Source organism: Manis pentadactyla, chromosome Y, assembly GCF_030020395.1.
Source record: "Manis pentadactyla isolate mManPen7 chromosome Y, mManPen7.hap1, whole genome shotgun sequence".
NCBI classification, from domain to species: domain Eukaryota; kingdom Metazoa; phylum Chordata; class Mammalia; order Pholidota; family Manidae; genus Manis; species Manis pentadactyla.
In genome coordinates, this window is record NC_080039.1 from 24,877,977 (window position 1) to 24,893,936 (window position 15,960).

The 15,960-nt window shown below is 36.4% G+C and overlaps 1 protein-coding gene across 3 annotated transcripts in view; it reads right to left on the reverse strand.

The window, feature by feature from the left end:
- Positions 1-276: 276 nt before the first annotated feature.
- Positions 277-15,960, reverse strand: part of LOC130682132 (probable ubiquitin carboxyl-terminal hydrolase FAF-X) — a 165,586-nt gene continuing 149,902 nt past the window's right edge. For all 3 annotated transcript variants that reach the window (XM_057496272.1, XM_057496274.1, XM_057496271.1), the window contains 11 exons: positions 15,016-15,754; positions 14,495-14,618; positions 13,660-13,885; positions 13,063-13,192; positions 5,469-5,654; positions 4,837-5,057; positions 4,660-4,748; positions 2,357-2,513; positions 2,019-2,234; positions 1,528-1,623; positions 277-550 (listed from right to left, as the gene is read on the reverse strand). In XM_057496272.1, coding sequence (XP_057352255.1) covers positions 410-550; positions 1,528-1,623; positions 2,019-2,234; positions 2,357-2,513; positions 4,660-4,748; positions 4,837-5,057; positions 5,469-5,654; positions 13,063-13,192; positions 13,660-13,885; positions 14,495-14,618; positions 15,016-15,754 — 2,325 coding nt within the window. In that variant the 3' untranslated portion in view covers positions 277-409. The remainder of the gene's footprint in view (positions 551-1,527; positions 1,624-2,018; positions 2,235-2,356; positions 2,514-4,659; positions 4,749-4,836; positions 5,058-5,468; positions 5,655-13,062; positions 13,193-13,659; positions 13,886-14,494; positions 14,619-15,015; positions 15,755-15,960) is intronic.

A 15,960-nucleotide genomic window follows, 5' to 3' on the forward strand; every position in this document is an offset into this window, starting at 1 on the left:
AAGCTGCTATAACTAAAAATCAACAAGATACTACTGGTATGATTGATAATGGATGGGCTCTTTTGATCCAATTGCTATGAAGATATACTGCTTGCAGAATGCAGCAGACCTAAGAAAAATTCTTGTTTGTAGCTGACTCCTAATCCAAAATTTTTTCTTGCTTAAGAGTTCACACACATTAATATACTATATACCCTTTACATATTAGTACCAGCCATTTATTAAAAAAGACTGCACACTTTTCCTACAGGTGGCTTATATATTGACAGCAAATTTCTGAAAATAAAACAGTGAATATACTTTCTATAGTAAATGATTTTTCTAGTTTTAAATACAAGCCAGACACAGAAAAAGTCTGGACTGTAAGGCCTGAGTGTGTGGTTAAAGGAACCAGTTAAATACGGGTGTTTCACTGATCCTTTATTTGAGACAGGGATACTTCTTCATTGCCTCCTTCATAATTTTCTTGTGCTTGTTGACCAGTTTGCTGGTAGCTGTTCAAGGGATGTGCTGCAGGCCCTGTATATGGCTGACCATGCACATGATTACTCTGAGGGTGAAAGAGACCTGTAGGTTAAACTTTTCACATATCACAATCAAATAAAAAGACGTGAGCTGAAGTTTGTATAAAAGCAGATATGTCTATTTCTAGGAATTTATCTTTAAAAAATACTGCTCATGCAGTAGTTAAGTAACTTAGAAGTCTATTCCTGAATTGCTACAAGTACCACTATGACAAACAATGTTTTGAGAAAAAGCTACACATGAATCTGTGAGGTTATGACAGAATATTATTTTTCCTCTCACCAAGAAAGTGTTTTGACACTGTTTTTTCACCAATGCCTCTGATAACAGAATTGGTTCCTCTAAGTGTGGTCCTTGATCAGCCCTACCAAAATCAGTGGGAAACTTGTTAGAAATGAAAAGTGTTGCACCACACTCACGCCAACTGAATAAAAAATTCTGAAGGTGGGACATAGCAACGTCTATTTCTAACAAAGCCTTTAGGTGATTCTCAGGAATACCTACTGTCTTAAAAGATCTGAATTGGTCATGTTTGTGGTTTAAACTCAGGACCATCCTCCTAAAACTTATCCCCAAAATTTTATTTGGGAATGAACAGTTGATCATCTGTGTTTCTCAGTGAACCATCTATTAAAAAATCAAAAACTTAATAAAAAATACATTATTAGTGAAAATCAGTCCTGCAGCAAAACCAATCAAGACTTCCTTAACATTTCTTTGATAGTTATGAATTTTATGTTAATGTAAAACATCACCCATTTTTATTAATTAAGGCCTGTGTAGTTGGCAGAGGAAATACCACATGGGCAGACAGAAACATGCTCTTTCAACCCAGTAACTCCTCATCATCTTGGCAAGCTATTCTAGATAAACTGTTACTACATAACATTACAACTAGTAAGTTACAAAACATTTAAGACAAATAAATGCTTTTAAGTAAAGCACAAAGAATTGGTTTAGGGGATAAAAATTAAAAACAAAAATACTCCGACTCCTATTTACCTGCTGATAGTGAGATCCAGATGAATTAGTATATAATGGGGCATCTTCTGCTGCAGAGGACTGATGCTCATCTGGGGTATCTTGGTCTTCTGGATGCTAGTTTTAAATATTTAAAAGAGATTAGAAGTTTGATTATAAAAGCAACTTAAATTTATTTTTATTCTACCAGTGAGACAGTTAAAAAAAATCTAAAAAGCTGCCATGTTTAATGTTTTTTCATTTACTGTGATAAAATAACTTGCAGTTAGAGAAAAACTTTTAGATTATCCTAAATATATTCTTAGACAGTTTCACAGCAATTTCTCCAAAATATAGAGAACAGAGGAGGTTAAGCTCTGTTGATGACTTAAAAAAAAATCAATCAGCACTAAACACTAAAACAAACAAACTGCAACACATATTCTTTACACAGTAACATGGCCTATAAAAAATTACTTTTCTTTCTTCCATTTCTATTTGCTGTCCATTGATGGCTTTTATTTATTTTTTACCTCCTCTGGACAGAATTCACAAGCTTTTTCGAGTGTCATCCTAGCACTATGTGACCTCCGTAATAAATAAGAACGTGATGATGTTTTACTGCTTTGCACTGGAGAAGACCAATTGTTATCACTGCATTGAGGGTTGCCAGTGTACGGTATTTTTTCAAGTTCACATGCAAGCCATTCCACTGCACAGATCCACTTTCTTATAAGATCTCCATTACCCTTCAAAAGAAAATAAAACTATTCAAGCAAAAGAATTTGGAATAATTTCTGTGTTAATTTAAAATGCAAATTCCAAATTTCCATGATTCCAGTTACTACAAAACTTAAGAAAAGACTCTCACCTTTAATATTTGGTAAGCAACAGGACAACTGCTAAACAGAGCTACAACACATTTTATACACTGATACGCTCTTTTTTGATAGTGATTTTTAGAGCAATGGATTATTATAAACAATCCATCTCGATCATCTGGGATTCCTTTAAGAGCATTACAAATTCTAAAAAAGAAGAAAGAAGATATAAAAATTTGTGACAGGTAGTAAACATTTGAAGCCTACTGTGCACCGTTCAGCACACGTTTTTTTTTTGAAGTGTTGATCTAATCTAGTTAACTCTCTTAAGCTTCGGTAAACTCATTTACTTCTTGAGAAAACAAGTACAGAAATAAAAAAGCAGCCACATATCCCAGACTTATACTCAAGTTGGGAAGTTGGCTACCAGTCCGACCTGAGAATTTGAAGTCTTAACAAACTGTCATCAATCCAAAATGCTTTTGCTATAAGAATACCAATGCTGCATTGTTTTTATTGCAGTTATCTACAAGTATGTCTTATCTTCATGACTAGAGAATTGTTTTGCTTTGAATCAGATCATTTTTAAAAATTGTATCTTGGAGTGCAAAGTGAGGTTCTAGCGACTACAAAGTGATATCACTTGACAATACAAAATTAACTAGAATTCTCTTCCTTAGAATACACATATGGTGGGTAAAGCAATTTTCACTGGCAAGAGTAAAATCTGATTCATTTGCTATTGACAAATGATTGAACCTCAGTTCCAGCCAAATCTCAACATAACATTTACCTTGGCAATTTAAAAATCAGTTATGGGAAAAACACAACTTTTCGCTTTGCAACAGTACCTGGAGAAAGTTTTCTAAAAAAAAAAAATCCTTTAATTTTACTGAATAGAGTATAATTGTATTCCCAATCAAAACCAAACATGTGTGTATATGCATGTGTAGGCTTGTTTGCCACAAACATGTTTATAATGTCAGTGGTTTTTCAACCTAATCATTTCAGACAAAAAAATGTAACATGCATAGGCACTGTTTATTTTGAAACACGTGTAGTATATAGTTTTTTCATTCATGTTTTAAATGATAATGAAGTTGACAACTCACTATTTCTGACATAGTATCATCAGTGCAACTGCTTTCATATACCTTGTAATCAAATACTGCCTTTCCCTTCTTGTTCTGTTGCCTGTAACAGTGTCTGGCACATAGTAGATACTTTGTAAATATCTCTTAAATAATGTCTACTGAATAAAATACATGTTCATCATACAAAACATTTATTTCAAGCTTGTGCTCATAATTCCCTGTCAATTTGTACCCAAAAGCCCACCATTTCCCACATTAACCCAGTATTTATACTTTTACGATCACTTCCTTGGTAGAAAAAAGAAAACCAGGTGTGACTGATGAGTTTTAAGACATACATAAATTACACAGTAAACAACGTAAGTTTAGAAGCTCTTTAAAAAAAATAAAAGAGCTCATTAAAATATATCCCTTAAGACTTATCAAACTGTCTCATAACACTGAAATAGTTACTGAGTAATATATAGTGGTAGCTTAGAAATTTTAAATTTTAGTTTCATGGCAACTAGTTTTGGTTAATGCTATTTTGACAAAACTGATTTGTTTGAAATCTATGATGGTGAATTAGGTGACAATTTGAAAACTAATTAATTCAAGAATCTTGTATTTTCAGTCCCCCTGAAATTTAGTGATCTATCTTTTAAGCACTGTGTTCTTATACAAACTTTAGTTTTTCCTAATAACTAATGTGACAGTATGTATACATATTTGTTTCCTATATGAAACTATTTACTTCCTATATTAAACTAGTTTCATCAGTGAAACTTGCAGGCTGAATTTTAGCACAATGAACACACATAGGAGGAATTCTAGAAGGAAGTCTGAGGCCTTTTAGGAAGCTAACAGTTCTAAAAACTCATATTAACTCCCCATATACTAATAAGAGAACTAATATGCTGGGGATTATTTTTAGAAAACAGTATTACCTAGTATAACCAATTAAGAAAATGAGTGCAATGTAATCTACAATATTAATAGAACTTAAATACTTACAAAAAAAACCAATTCATTTTCTTTAAATAAATTAAAGAAAAAAACTAGTATTAAGTATGAAACGACTAAGAGAAAAGAATAAAAAATGGACCTATATTGAGATGGGTGCAACTGCTCCTTCATTTTTATGACATCATCGTATGTTTTTAAAGGTAAAACATTTAATAGAGCTTCAAGGAGTAAGAATGTATTTTTCTACTGGCAATTCCATTCATTTCTAGAATCATAAAAAATGTACTTATTCTGGTAGCAGACAGAGTATGTACCTGACAGTCTGCCAGGAATCCTCAATCAGTAAAATCTGCAAAAGCATATCCAAATATGGCTGAAGTTCATAGGTGTCTGAGGAGGCAACCTAAACATAGGTAAAGTATAGTTGAATTACTTATTTAAAGGAACAGTGAATCAAATTGTAGACATCTGAATGTTTATTTTCCTTTAACCTGCCAGAGAAGTTCACTGAGGACAGTAGATGAGAACTGAGGATTCTCCCAGCAGCAAAAATGAAGCAAGCTGATGGTTTCCTCTGAGTCACTACAATCTTCAATAATTTTCTTCACGTAACTTGTTCTCACAAATAAAATGTCCGCCACATTCTGCTGAATTGGCATTATAGGCTGTGATAAATTAGGGTCACCAAAAGGATTTGGAAGAGGAGGATTACCTAGAACAGATTTGTCATCAATGAAAAGCCAACTGACTTCTTTGCAAACTTACAATACTGAATTTTATTTCTAAACTGGCAAGTTAAATTAAATTTCTAAGCACAATAAAATGATCAGACAGAGTTAAGATGATAAAGACGCATAACTAAATGCTGACATTGAAGGAAAAAAACCTAGTTACGATTCTTAATGCAACCATTTCACAAATAAGGAATTTTTATCGTAGTAAATTATAAAAGGTTCTCTTTTAAACATGTGAGAAAATTAATGGTTTAAGATATAATATACCCAAAGCATGGATCTTCACTGTTTTTTGTTTTTATAAATGTTCAGAATTTTAACTAAGTGCTATATAGGAAAGTAGCATTATTTTTGAACTACTGAAGAATGGATGGAACATTCCACTTTACCATTGATTGAAGACTGCATCCTTGATGAGACATTGCAACAGCGGATCAGCTGAGCTACTACTGAGTATAACTCGCCTAATTCAGCATATTGATACTTGATTGGAGGACCTGGCCCTTCATCTAAAGACACAAGCATAAAGGTAGCAGGTACATCCAATTTCAAGAGCTGTGTCTTTTCTGTCATACCTATAAAAAAAAAGGAGAAAAGTAATGTGTAGGAAAAACAGAGAAACCAAAACAATTAAAACGACAAGTGCTGCATTATTGAAAAAGTAATTAATATAGCCACATACTATTTTTATGATTAAAGCTCATCCCATTTATTTAGACTGCAGAAATACAGATGGAATGCAGAAAAAACAGAAAATACATTGACTTAGTCTAACTATGGAGTAGTGATCATGACTCTGGCATTCCAATTACAGAGCCCTAAGGGAAAAGTAGCTTTTTTAGGACTGAGAGTAGGGGGCTAAGATAGCAAATCTCAACAAAGAAAGGTAAGATGATAAAAATAAACTAAATAAAATGAGAAAAATATTTTGTAAACCTGCCTCCTCCCCCACCTTCCTTCATATCAAAAAAACTTCTTGAGGAAAAAAAGCATCTAGATTGGCTGTTCCTACTTTCCTTATTTTCCCCTTCCTCATGCCCATTTAATTTGTCCCAAACTTGTTGGTTTGAAATGCAGGAACAGCTCTCACACTTAACTACCTTACTCTTCTTGAAACGCTTTAGCTTTGTATTCCCTTGCCCTCATTTTATTTCTACCTCTCTTTTGAAAACTTCTTACTTCCAATCTACAGTAATGTGTATCTTTATGCGGGTTTCAAATTTTGGATATCACACTGTTTTGTGGTCTTCTTAGATGTCCAACACTGTCAAAATTTAACCTGCTAATCTTCAAGTCACATCTTGGACTTGATAAACCTCATTAGTACAGTAGCCCTTTCATCCTTGGTGGTTACATTGTAAGACACTCAGTGGGTGCTTGAAACTGTGGATATACTGAAGAAAAAACCAAAGTGTGGCATCTGTGTGTGTGTGTGTGCGCGCGCGTATGTGTCTGTGCACACGCGCGCGCCTGTGTATAAAGTATACAGGCATATCTATGAGGAAGTTTAATTTGTAAATTAGACATAGTAAAATAACAGTAATAGGACATAACAATCGTACTGTAATAAAAGCTGTATAATATGGTCTCTCAAAGTATTTTACTGTACTCTTCATTCTCCTTTTGATATGAGATAATGAAATGCGTGTGTGATATGAAATGAAGGTGAATGATGTAGGCCCATGACATAGTGTTATGCTTCCCATTGACCTTCTGATGCTACGTCAGGAGGAGGATCAAATCACATGCTTCCCTGGCTGAGGTTGGCTTCTGGTAACTGAAATTGCAGAAAGTTTTCAAAACCACAGATAATGGGCAACCAGTGTATGCTATAGTGGTTCTCGATGCCCTCATGGTAAAGCACAGACTGTCTAACAAGACTTGCCGAGAGAGCATGATTATAGCATTTTGCGAGTCCCTTCTGCTATTTTAAGTCACAAAGTGGCTTTCAATATCCAATGACCCAGGTCTTTCCATCTACCATTTACTCTGTTTACCAACCAATTCCTATACCACCTTCTCTAACAAGCCTTTTCTTACTCTCTAAGCATAGTTCAGATATTCCTGGCTTGTATTTCACAGCACTTTGCATTTTCTGTTGCATCATGTAATACTTGTAATCCATTAATATTCTTCATACATTGCTGTATTCCCAGGACCACAAAAAGAGTTCACAAATTCTTATTTGACACTCAAAAAGTTCTATGAAGTTTTTTGTAAGGTTGGTGTTATGGCATTTCTGGCAAAAACCTACCTTGATTAGACATGTGTTATCTTTTCCTTTATCCATTACCCACTGATTGCCCAGGAATTAAAATTCATTATATATCACAGAAATATTTATATGATTGACTGTAGGGTGCTGACACATACTTCCTTGGGGGATGTCACAAGTATGGCAAATGCACTGTTTCACCTTTTTTAAAATCTAAAAAATTCTGAAACCTCAGAGAGAACCAAGATGGCGGCGTGAGTAGAGCAGCAGCAATCTCCTCCCAAAACCATATATATTTTTGAAAATACAACAAATACAACTAATCCTAAAAGAGAGACCAGAAGACACAGGACAACGGCCAGACTACATCCACACCTGCGAGAACCCAGCGCCTCGTGAAGGGGGCAAGATACAAGTTGTGGCCCGGCGGGACCCGAGCATCCCACACCTCAGCTCCCGGCGGGAGGAGGAGAGTCGGAGCGGGGAGCGAGAGGGAGCCCAGGACTGCTAAACACCCAGCCCTAGCCATCTGCACTGGAGCGCAGACACACAGTGCATGCTTCGGGTGCTGGAAACTAGGGAAACAGGACAGTTAAGGCCTGTGAGCGGGTCCCCACAGGCGGCGCACCCGGGACAAAGAAAAGCGAGTGCTTTTTGAAAGTCTTATAGGGACAGGGACCCCACAGCTGGACGGAAGCGCCCTGGGACAGCTAGTCAAGCAGCTGCGAATCCCAGGGAACTTTGGGCACCTGACCCCCTGCAGCGCAGCTCGGAGGCCCCTCACCGTGGTAAACAGCCTCCCGCCTGTTCCACCTCTGACGCGGCTCCTCCTCATTGGAGCAGCAGCCCGAGGCAGGCCATGCCCACAGCAACTGCAGGGCTAAATAAACTCCATAGATGCTGGGCTAGATCAGAAGCCCCATCTGCACACAGCTGCCCAGCACAAGCCGCTAGAGGCCACTGTTCTCCCAGGAGAGGAAGGCCTTAAACTGGCAAGAAGGGACTTTCTCTTACCCAACACACACGCCAGCTCCCCACAAATACATCTATCACCATGAAAAGGCAGAAGAAATTGATACAGACCAAGATCACAGAGGCAAACCCTGAGAAGGAGATAGACCTAACCAGTCTTCCTGAAAAAGAATTAAAAATAAAGCTCATAACCATGCTGATGGAGCTGCAGAGAAGTATGCAAGAGGTAAGGGATGAAGTCCGGAGGGAGATTACAGAAATGAAACAATCTCTGGAAGGATTTATAAGCAGAATGGAAGAGGCCATTGATGGAATAGAAACCAGAGAACAGGAATGCATAGAAGCTGACGCAGAGAGAGAGAAAAGGATCTCCAGGAATGAAACAATATTAAGAGAACTGGGTGACCGATCCAAAAGGAACAATATCCGCATTATAGGGGTACCAGAAGAAGAAGAGAGAGAAAGAGATAGAAAGACTATTTGAAGAAATAATTGCTGAAAACTTCCCCAAACTGGGGAGGAAATAATCCACAAGACCATGGAAGTGTACAGAACTCCCAACAGAAAGGACCCAAGGAGGACACAACACCAAGACACATAATAATTAAAATGGCAAAGATCAAAGACAAGGACAGAGTTTTAAAGGCAGTGAGAGAGAGGGAAAAGGTCACCTACAAAGGGAAACCCATCAGGCTATCATCAGACTTCTCAACAGAAACCTTACAGGCCAGAAGAGAATGGCATCATATATTTAATGCAATGAAAGAGAAGGGCCTTGAATCCAGCATGACTATCATTTAAATATGAAGGAGGGATTAAACAATTTCTGGACAAGCAAAAGTTGAGGGAATTTGCCTCCCACAAACCACCTCTACAGGGTATTTTAGAGGGACTGCTCTAGATGGGGGCACTTCAAAGACTAAACAGATGCCACCAGAGAAAATAAAATAACAGCAAAGAAAGCAGACCAACCAAATACTAACTAAAGGCAAAAAATAAAATCAACTACCCACAAAAGCAGTTAAAGGAAGCACAAAAGAGCACAGAATTAAATAACCAACATATAAAGAACGGAGAAGGAGGAATAAGAAGGGAGGAAAAACAAAGAATGACCAGACAGTGTTTAAAATACCTCAATAAGTGAGTTAAATTAGACAGTAAGATATTAAAGAAGCAAACCTTGAACCTTTGGCAGCCACGAATCTAAAGCCTATAATGGCAATAAGTACGTATCTTTCAATAATCAATTTAAATGTAAATGGTCTGAATGCACCAATCAAAAGACACAGAATAATAGAATGGATAAAAAAGCAAGACCCATCTCTATGCTGCTTACAAGAGACTCACCTCAAACCCAAAGACTATAGGAACAAAGAACGACTGAAGGAACCAAACAGCAGCAGAATCATAGAACCTAAGAATGGACTAACAGCTACCAAAGGGAAAGGGACTGGGGAGAAAGGGCAGGAAGGGAGGGATGAGGGTGGGGAAAAAGAAAGGGGACATGACGATTAGCATATATAATGTGGGGGAGCACGAGGAGGGCTGTGCAACGCAGAGAAGATAAGTAGTCATTTTACAACATCTTACTGCGCTGATGGACGGTACTGTGGTGGGGTTTGTGAGGGGGATTTGGTGGTGGGGGGGGACCCTGGTAAGCATAGTGCTCTTCATGTAATTGTAGATTAATGACAACAAAATTAATTAATTAAAAAAAAATTCTGAAACCTAAACCCGTATCTAGCCATAAGAATTTAAGATTAAGATGGACAATCTACACTCATTTATGGCAGTGAAAATTGGCATTAGATTATATCATGGGTCAGCTGTGAGCAGCTTAGGAAGCAGTATCTAAAATGGAAACGGAGTAAAATAGGATTTCTGTAGTCCTTAAATTTGTAGTTTTGCATAAAAAAGGATTAAAACAAGGATGTTATTTATATTTGGTTTGTGTTTCAATTATATGCTAATTCTTCGAAATTTCAACAAATTTCAAACAATACGCTAATTATTTGAATCAATTTCTCATAAAAACCTAAAAATATGTATTGCAAAACTCATATCTAGACTACACCAGAAAAATTAGGAACTCTGAATTGCTGGTACACCAACACCTAAATCACTGACATTTAAATTTATAACTCAACTATAACAAATTCATTCTTTCCCTTCTTAATAAATTAAGAATAACTTAAAACAACACTGAAAATACTACAGAATTTCTTATGTACACTTGTGGCTATCCATCCATTCATTCAACTGTGACTGAGTACCACTATGCCGACTCCTGAACACAGAAATTTGCAGTCTAGTTGGAGAGGAAGACAGTAATACCTAAAACTACCAAAATACAACGGTACACAGCATAACACAGTAACACAGTGTAACTTTTTAGGTAAGCATGTGAAACCATAGAGAAGAAATGCACCGATGCTGTGAGAAAAAGCAGGATCCCGTAATATGCTATTTTTGAAAATTAAAATTATTAACTGATAGTGTTCCCAACAGGAGAATTGAAGTGAATAATGTGTGTAATATTATCCATGATTTTATCTTAATTTTAGCAAAACATATGTACAGGCCAACTTCTTAAATGACAAGTACCAACAAGTAGGATCCTTTAAAAAATACATATATCCTCAGATGGAGCCGAGATGGCATGAAACTCACACCATGCTCCTGGCTAGGGAGAATTAATATTGTCAAAATGGCCATCCTGCCCAAAGCAATATACAGATTCGATGCAATCCCTATCAAATTTCCAAGAGCATTCTTCAATGAACTGGAACAAATAGTTCTAAAATTCATATGGAACAACCAAAGACCCAGAAGACCCAAAGCGATCCTGAGAAGGAAGAGTAAAGGGGGGGGGATCTCGCTGCCCAACCTCAAGCCCTACTACAAGAGCACAGTAATCAAGACAATTTGGTACTGGCACAAGAACAGAGCCACAGACCAGTGGAACAGAATAGAGACTCCAAACATTAACCTAAACATATATGGTCAATTAATATTTGATAAAGGAGCCATGAACATACAATGGGGAAATGACACTCTCTTCAACAGATGGTGCTGGCAAAACTCGACAGCAATGTGTAAGAGAATGAAACTGGATCACTGTCTAACCCCATACACAAAAGTAAATTTGAAATGGACCAAAGCCTGAATGTAAGTCACGAAACCTTAAAACTCTTAGAAGAAAAGATAGGCAAAAATCTCTCAGACATAAACATGAGTGACTTCTTCATGAACGTATCTCCCCAGGCAAGGGAAACAAAAGTAAAAATGAACAAGTGGGAGCATAAGAAGCTGAAAAGCTTCTGTACAGCAAAGGACACCATCAATAGAACAAAAAGGTATCCTACAGTATGGGAGAATATATTCATAAATGACAGATCCAATAAAGGGCTGACATCCGAAATATACAAAGAGCTCACACACCTCAACAAACAAAAAGCAAATAATCCAATTAAAAAATGGGCACAGGATCTGAACAGACAGTTCTCCAAAGCAGAAGTTCAGATGGCCAACAGACACGTGAAAAGATTCTCCACATCGCTAATCATCAGAGAAATGCAAATTAAAACTGCAATGGGATATCACCTCACACAAGAAAGGATCACCACCATCCAAAAGACAAAGAACAACAAATGTTGGCAAGGTTGTGGAAATCGGGGAACCCTCCTACATTGCGGGTGGGAATGTAAATGTGTTCAACCATTGCAGAAAGCAGTATGGAGATTCCTCAAAATGCTCAAAATAGAAATACCATTTGAGCCAGGAATTCCACTTCCAGGAATTTACCCTAAGAATGCAGTAGCCCGATTTGAAAAAAACAGATGCACCCCTATGTTTATTGCAGCACTATTTACAATAGCCAAGTAATGGAAGCAACCTAAGTGTTCATCAGTAGGTGAATGGATGAAGAAGATGTGGTACATATATACACAATGGAACATTATTCAGCCATAAGAAAAGAAATCCTATCATTTGCAACAACATGGATGGAGCTAAAGGGTATTATGCTCGGTGAAATAAGCCCGGTGGAGAGACACTAGTACCAAACCATTTCACCCATGTGTAGAGTGTAAGAACAACAAAGAAAAACTGAAGGAACAAAACAGCAGCAGAATCACAGAACCCAAGAATGGACTAACAGTCACCAAAGGGAAAGGGACTGAGGAGGATGGGTGGGAAGGGAGGGATAAGGGTGCGGAAAAAGAAAGCGGGCACTACGATTAGCATGTTTAACTTGTGGGGGACACGGGGAGGCCTGTACAACACAGAGAAGACGAGTAGGGCTTCTGCAGCATCTTACTGTGCTGATGACAGTGACTATAATGGGCTTTGTGGGGGGGACTTGGTGAAGGGGGAAGCCTAGTAAACATAATGTTCTTCATGTAGTTGTGGATTACTGATACCAAAATAAAAATAAAAATAGCAGAATAAAAAATACACGTATCTTTCCCGAGCCCTAGGAATTTTGATTCATAGGTGTGGGATGTGGCCTGGGAATCAGTAGTTTTTAAAACAGCATTAAGAGATAAAAATATGAGTAAGACAGTTTCTGAACTAAGGTTAGATCAATTATCAACAGAACAAGTACACAAAAATACTTTACTGTACAAGATGAGAAGTGCCATTAAAGAGTTATACAGAAAGTCTGAAGTGGGTTTTAAAATTTTAAGTACGGAATACTACTTCTGTCTAGAAGATATTAGATCTCATTACTTCAATTAAAATGCTTTCATCAAATATGAAATAATACAGCAAACAGAATTATGAGAAGTGCTTACCTAAACTGGCATACATTACAAACAGACTGAAATACTGCTGTAAATGATGGCCATGCTCTGAAACTTCCCTTCTCAGGAGATTTAAGACTGCCCTTAGTAAGTGGTCACTCAAGCTTAAGTTTTCACAGGCCTGTAAAAGACAAAATATTTTATTGGCAACAAGCTCATATATGTAAAGCTGCATCACTTAGACATGTCAAGAGAAAAATTATTAAATATAGTTGTCTCAGAGAGGGAATGAAGAACTGAGGATTTCACTATAGAAGCTCTATGATGTTGTTACTGCAAAAAAAACAACCCATGTAGATAAAAAGGTTACTTGAAGATTTAAAATTAGCCATCGTAAAAATAAACCTTAACTGAACATACAATCGGAAGCCTACTATATAACTGCAAGTAACTGAATAAACAGAAGAAAGTTTCCTTATGTTTTAAGTTGCCCAATAATCATTATTCATTAATATGAAATACTTTCAATCAACTCAGTAATGCAGGCATGTATTAATTATGTTACACAAATGAATATGTTTACTTCTTTGATCTTGATAAAAAGAAACTTTATTCTTTTTGCATTATTAGTGAAAAGCTTTCAATTACCTGACTGGAAGGCCCCAGAGATGTAAAAGATGAAGGGCAAGGCCCATCTTGCAATGAAAAATGTGCAATAAATACTATAAGTTTTGCAAACGCATCCCTCACTTCGGCACTAGGGCACTCCAGAAGATATTCAGAGAAGCGATTTGGAACATTAAAAAGAACATTTTGAGCAAACCAAAAACGTACATTCTTGCAGTGATGGAGTAGAATGCACAGTGCATCATACCTAAGAGAAAAATATACGAGTATCAATTTTATTGACGTGCTTCTATTTCGATGGCTCCAGTGAACCAACAGGTTTCTATGAACCAAAAAAGATGTTCTTTACAATTAATTAGGCCTGAGACTTGGTCTAGTTCCTCAATTACAAAAATGAATAAATGAGAACTTGTGTAGGTAGATGCAAATCTATAATCAGACTCTTCCTGATTCAGTGATATTTCCTAAACAAGTATTCTGAATGACGCTGAAAATAGTTCTGAAATCAAGGTATTCTAATGTCCCCATCATTTTTACAATCAGAACCTTAACCTGAATAGTGTAACTATTTTTTTTAAATCTCTATTAAATACAGAATTCCATCTACAAAGATTAAAGCATAATGCTTTCATGATAAAATACACAAAAAATGAAATGGAAACAGGAGTCAATTTCTGAATATTAGAAGCACATCAAGCAATTGTATTTTGATTTTTCTCTCAACATTCCTACTAAGATTTTTATTCTATATTGGAAATTTGAAAAAGGATTCCAACAATAGGGAAAAGTAAAGCACCACAGTAATGAACCAAACCAACTCTTAAGTTTAATATGAATAAAATGAATAGCTATATACCAATCACTGGCAGGGCCACGGACTATTTTCTTTGTGTGAAATCCAGTGGTGAAGAGGAATTTAGCTGCAAGTTGAATACTAGTCATACTTATTTCTTCTGCTTCAGGCAACAAGTGATCTTGTCCTTAAACACAGCACACATATACAAACAAATTTTTGTTTAAAAATGCTCCATGTTTAAAACAACTTAGCTAAAATTTTGTACTTATCTTAGCACTTCACCAGATCATATTTCAAAGCAATGCTTCTGTAACAAAAATAACTATTACAAATAAAAGCTCTTTTACATTTGTAGATACTGACAGACACAATTCAAAGGTATGGCAGCTTAAATATTTGACTCTGAAGTAATGAACTGAACATGCTCACATATTCAAGATGAAAATGAGACTAATGATTTTATGGGAAAAAAGGTACAAGGAAAGAGAAAAATATTAAACACATATTGAAACCCGGCAAGAAATCCTAAAAGTGAAATAAAAAGTATCCTTTACTAGTAAGAAGCTAAATGCCAGACTTACCTGGAGCAGGGCTTAAGTAAATACCATTACATGTAAGTAGTTTTTTCATAAACTGAAAATACTCTACAGTGTACTGCATTTGGTTATGCATGAATTGCACATTTTCTTTCCATACACTTCTCCCAATGGCTGGTGACATAATCTGATGGGATCTTGTGAGCTCTGATATATATCTTATCATTTCATCATCTTGGTCTATTGTGTCCATTCGTTCATAAAAAAGTATATAAGCATTCCACCACCTTTGCTGCTGCAGGTATGACACGCACTTCGTCATACGATCAAATACTTGTCTCACATATTCTCCACCAAAGCACTCATTTTTCATTTCTTCATCATCATCCATTTTACACTCTGTTACATCTCCATCATCAAATTTATACCAGCGATTTCTCTCATCTTTATCATTCCTTTGAATGATGTAAGAATAATAATGTCCAACACTTGCTTGACCACTGTGCACAAGCACACCCACTAGTCTGTATTTTGCGCTTACTGCTGTCTCACTTTCAGACTGCACGTCCTGTTTTATCAATTGACTGTCTGGGTTTACATTATCTCTTTCCAGCTTTGCAACACCTGGTACTGTGTAAGGTTCCATATCCAGTTCTCGTGGAAATTCAAAATAATCATTGAATTTAACTGGACAGTCTCTTTCCCAGTCATAGCCAAATCGTTTCAATTGGATAGCAAGAACAGGAGGTAATTTTTTAATTAGCAAGCGCTTTACTGTATCAACCTACAAAGAAACAAGGAATATACATGCATGTTTTCATAATCCAAATAATAACTAAACAACAGAATTTAAAACTTCACCATCTATCTACATTTACAAATAGATGACTAAATGATGATGAACACAAAGCCACCTGTCACAGTGACTTACTCAAAACATTTATACTAAAACTAAAAATACCTAGTCTCTCATTTGCTGAGAACTACAAA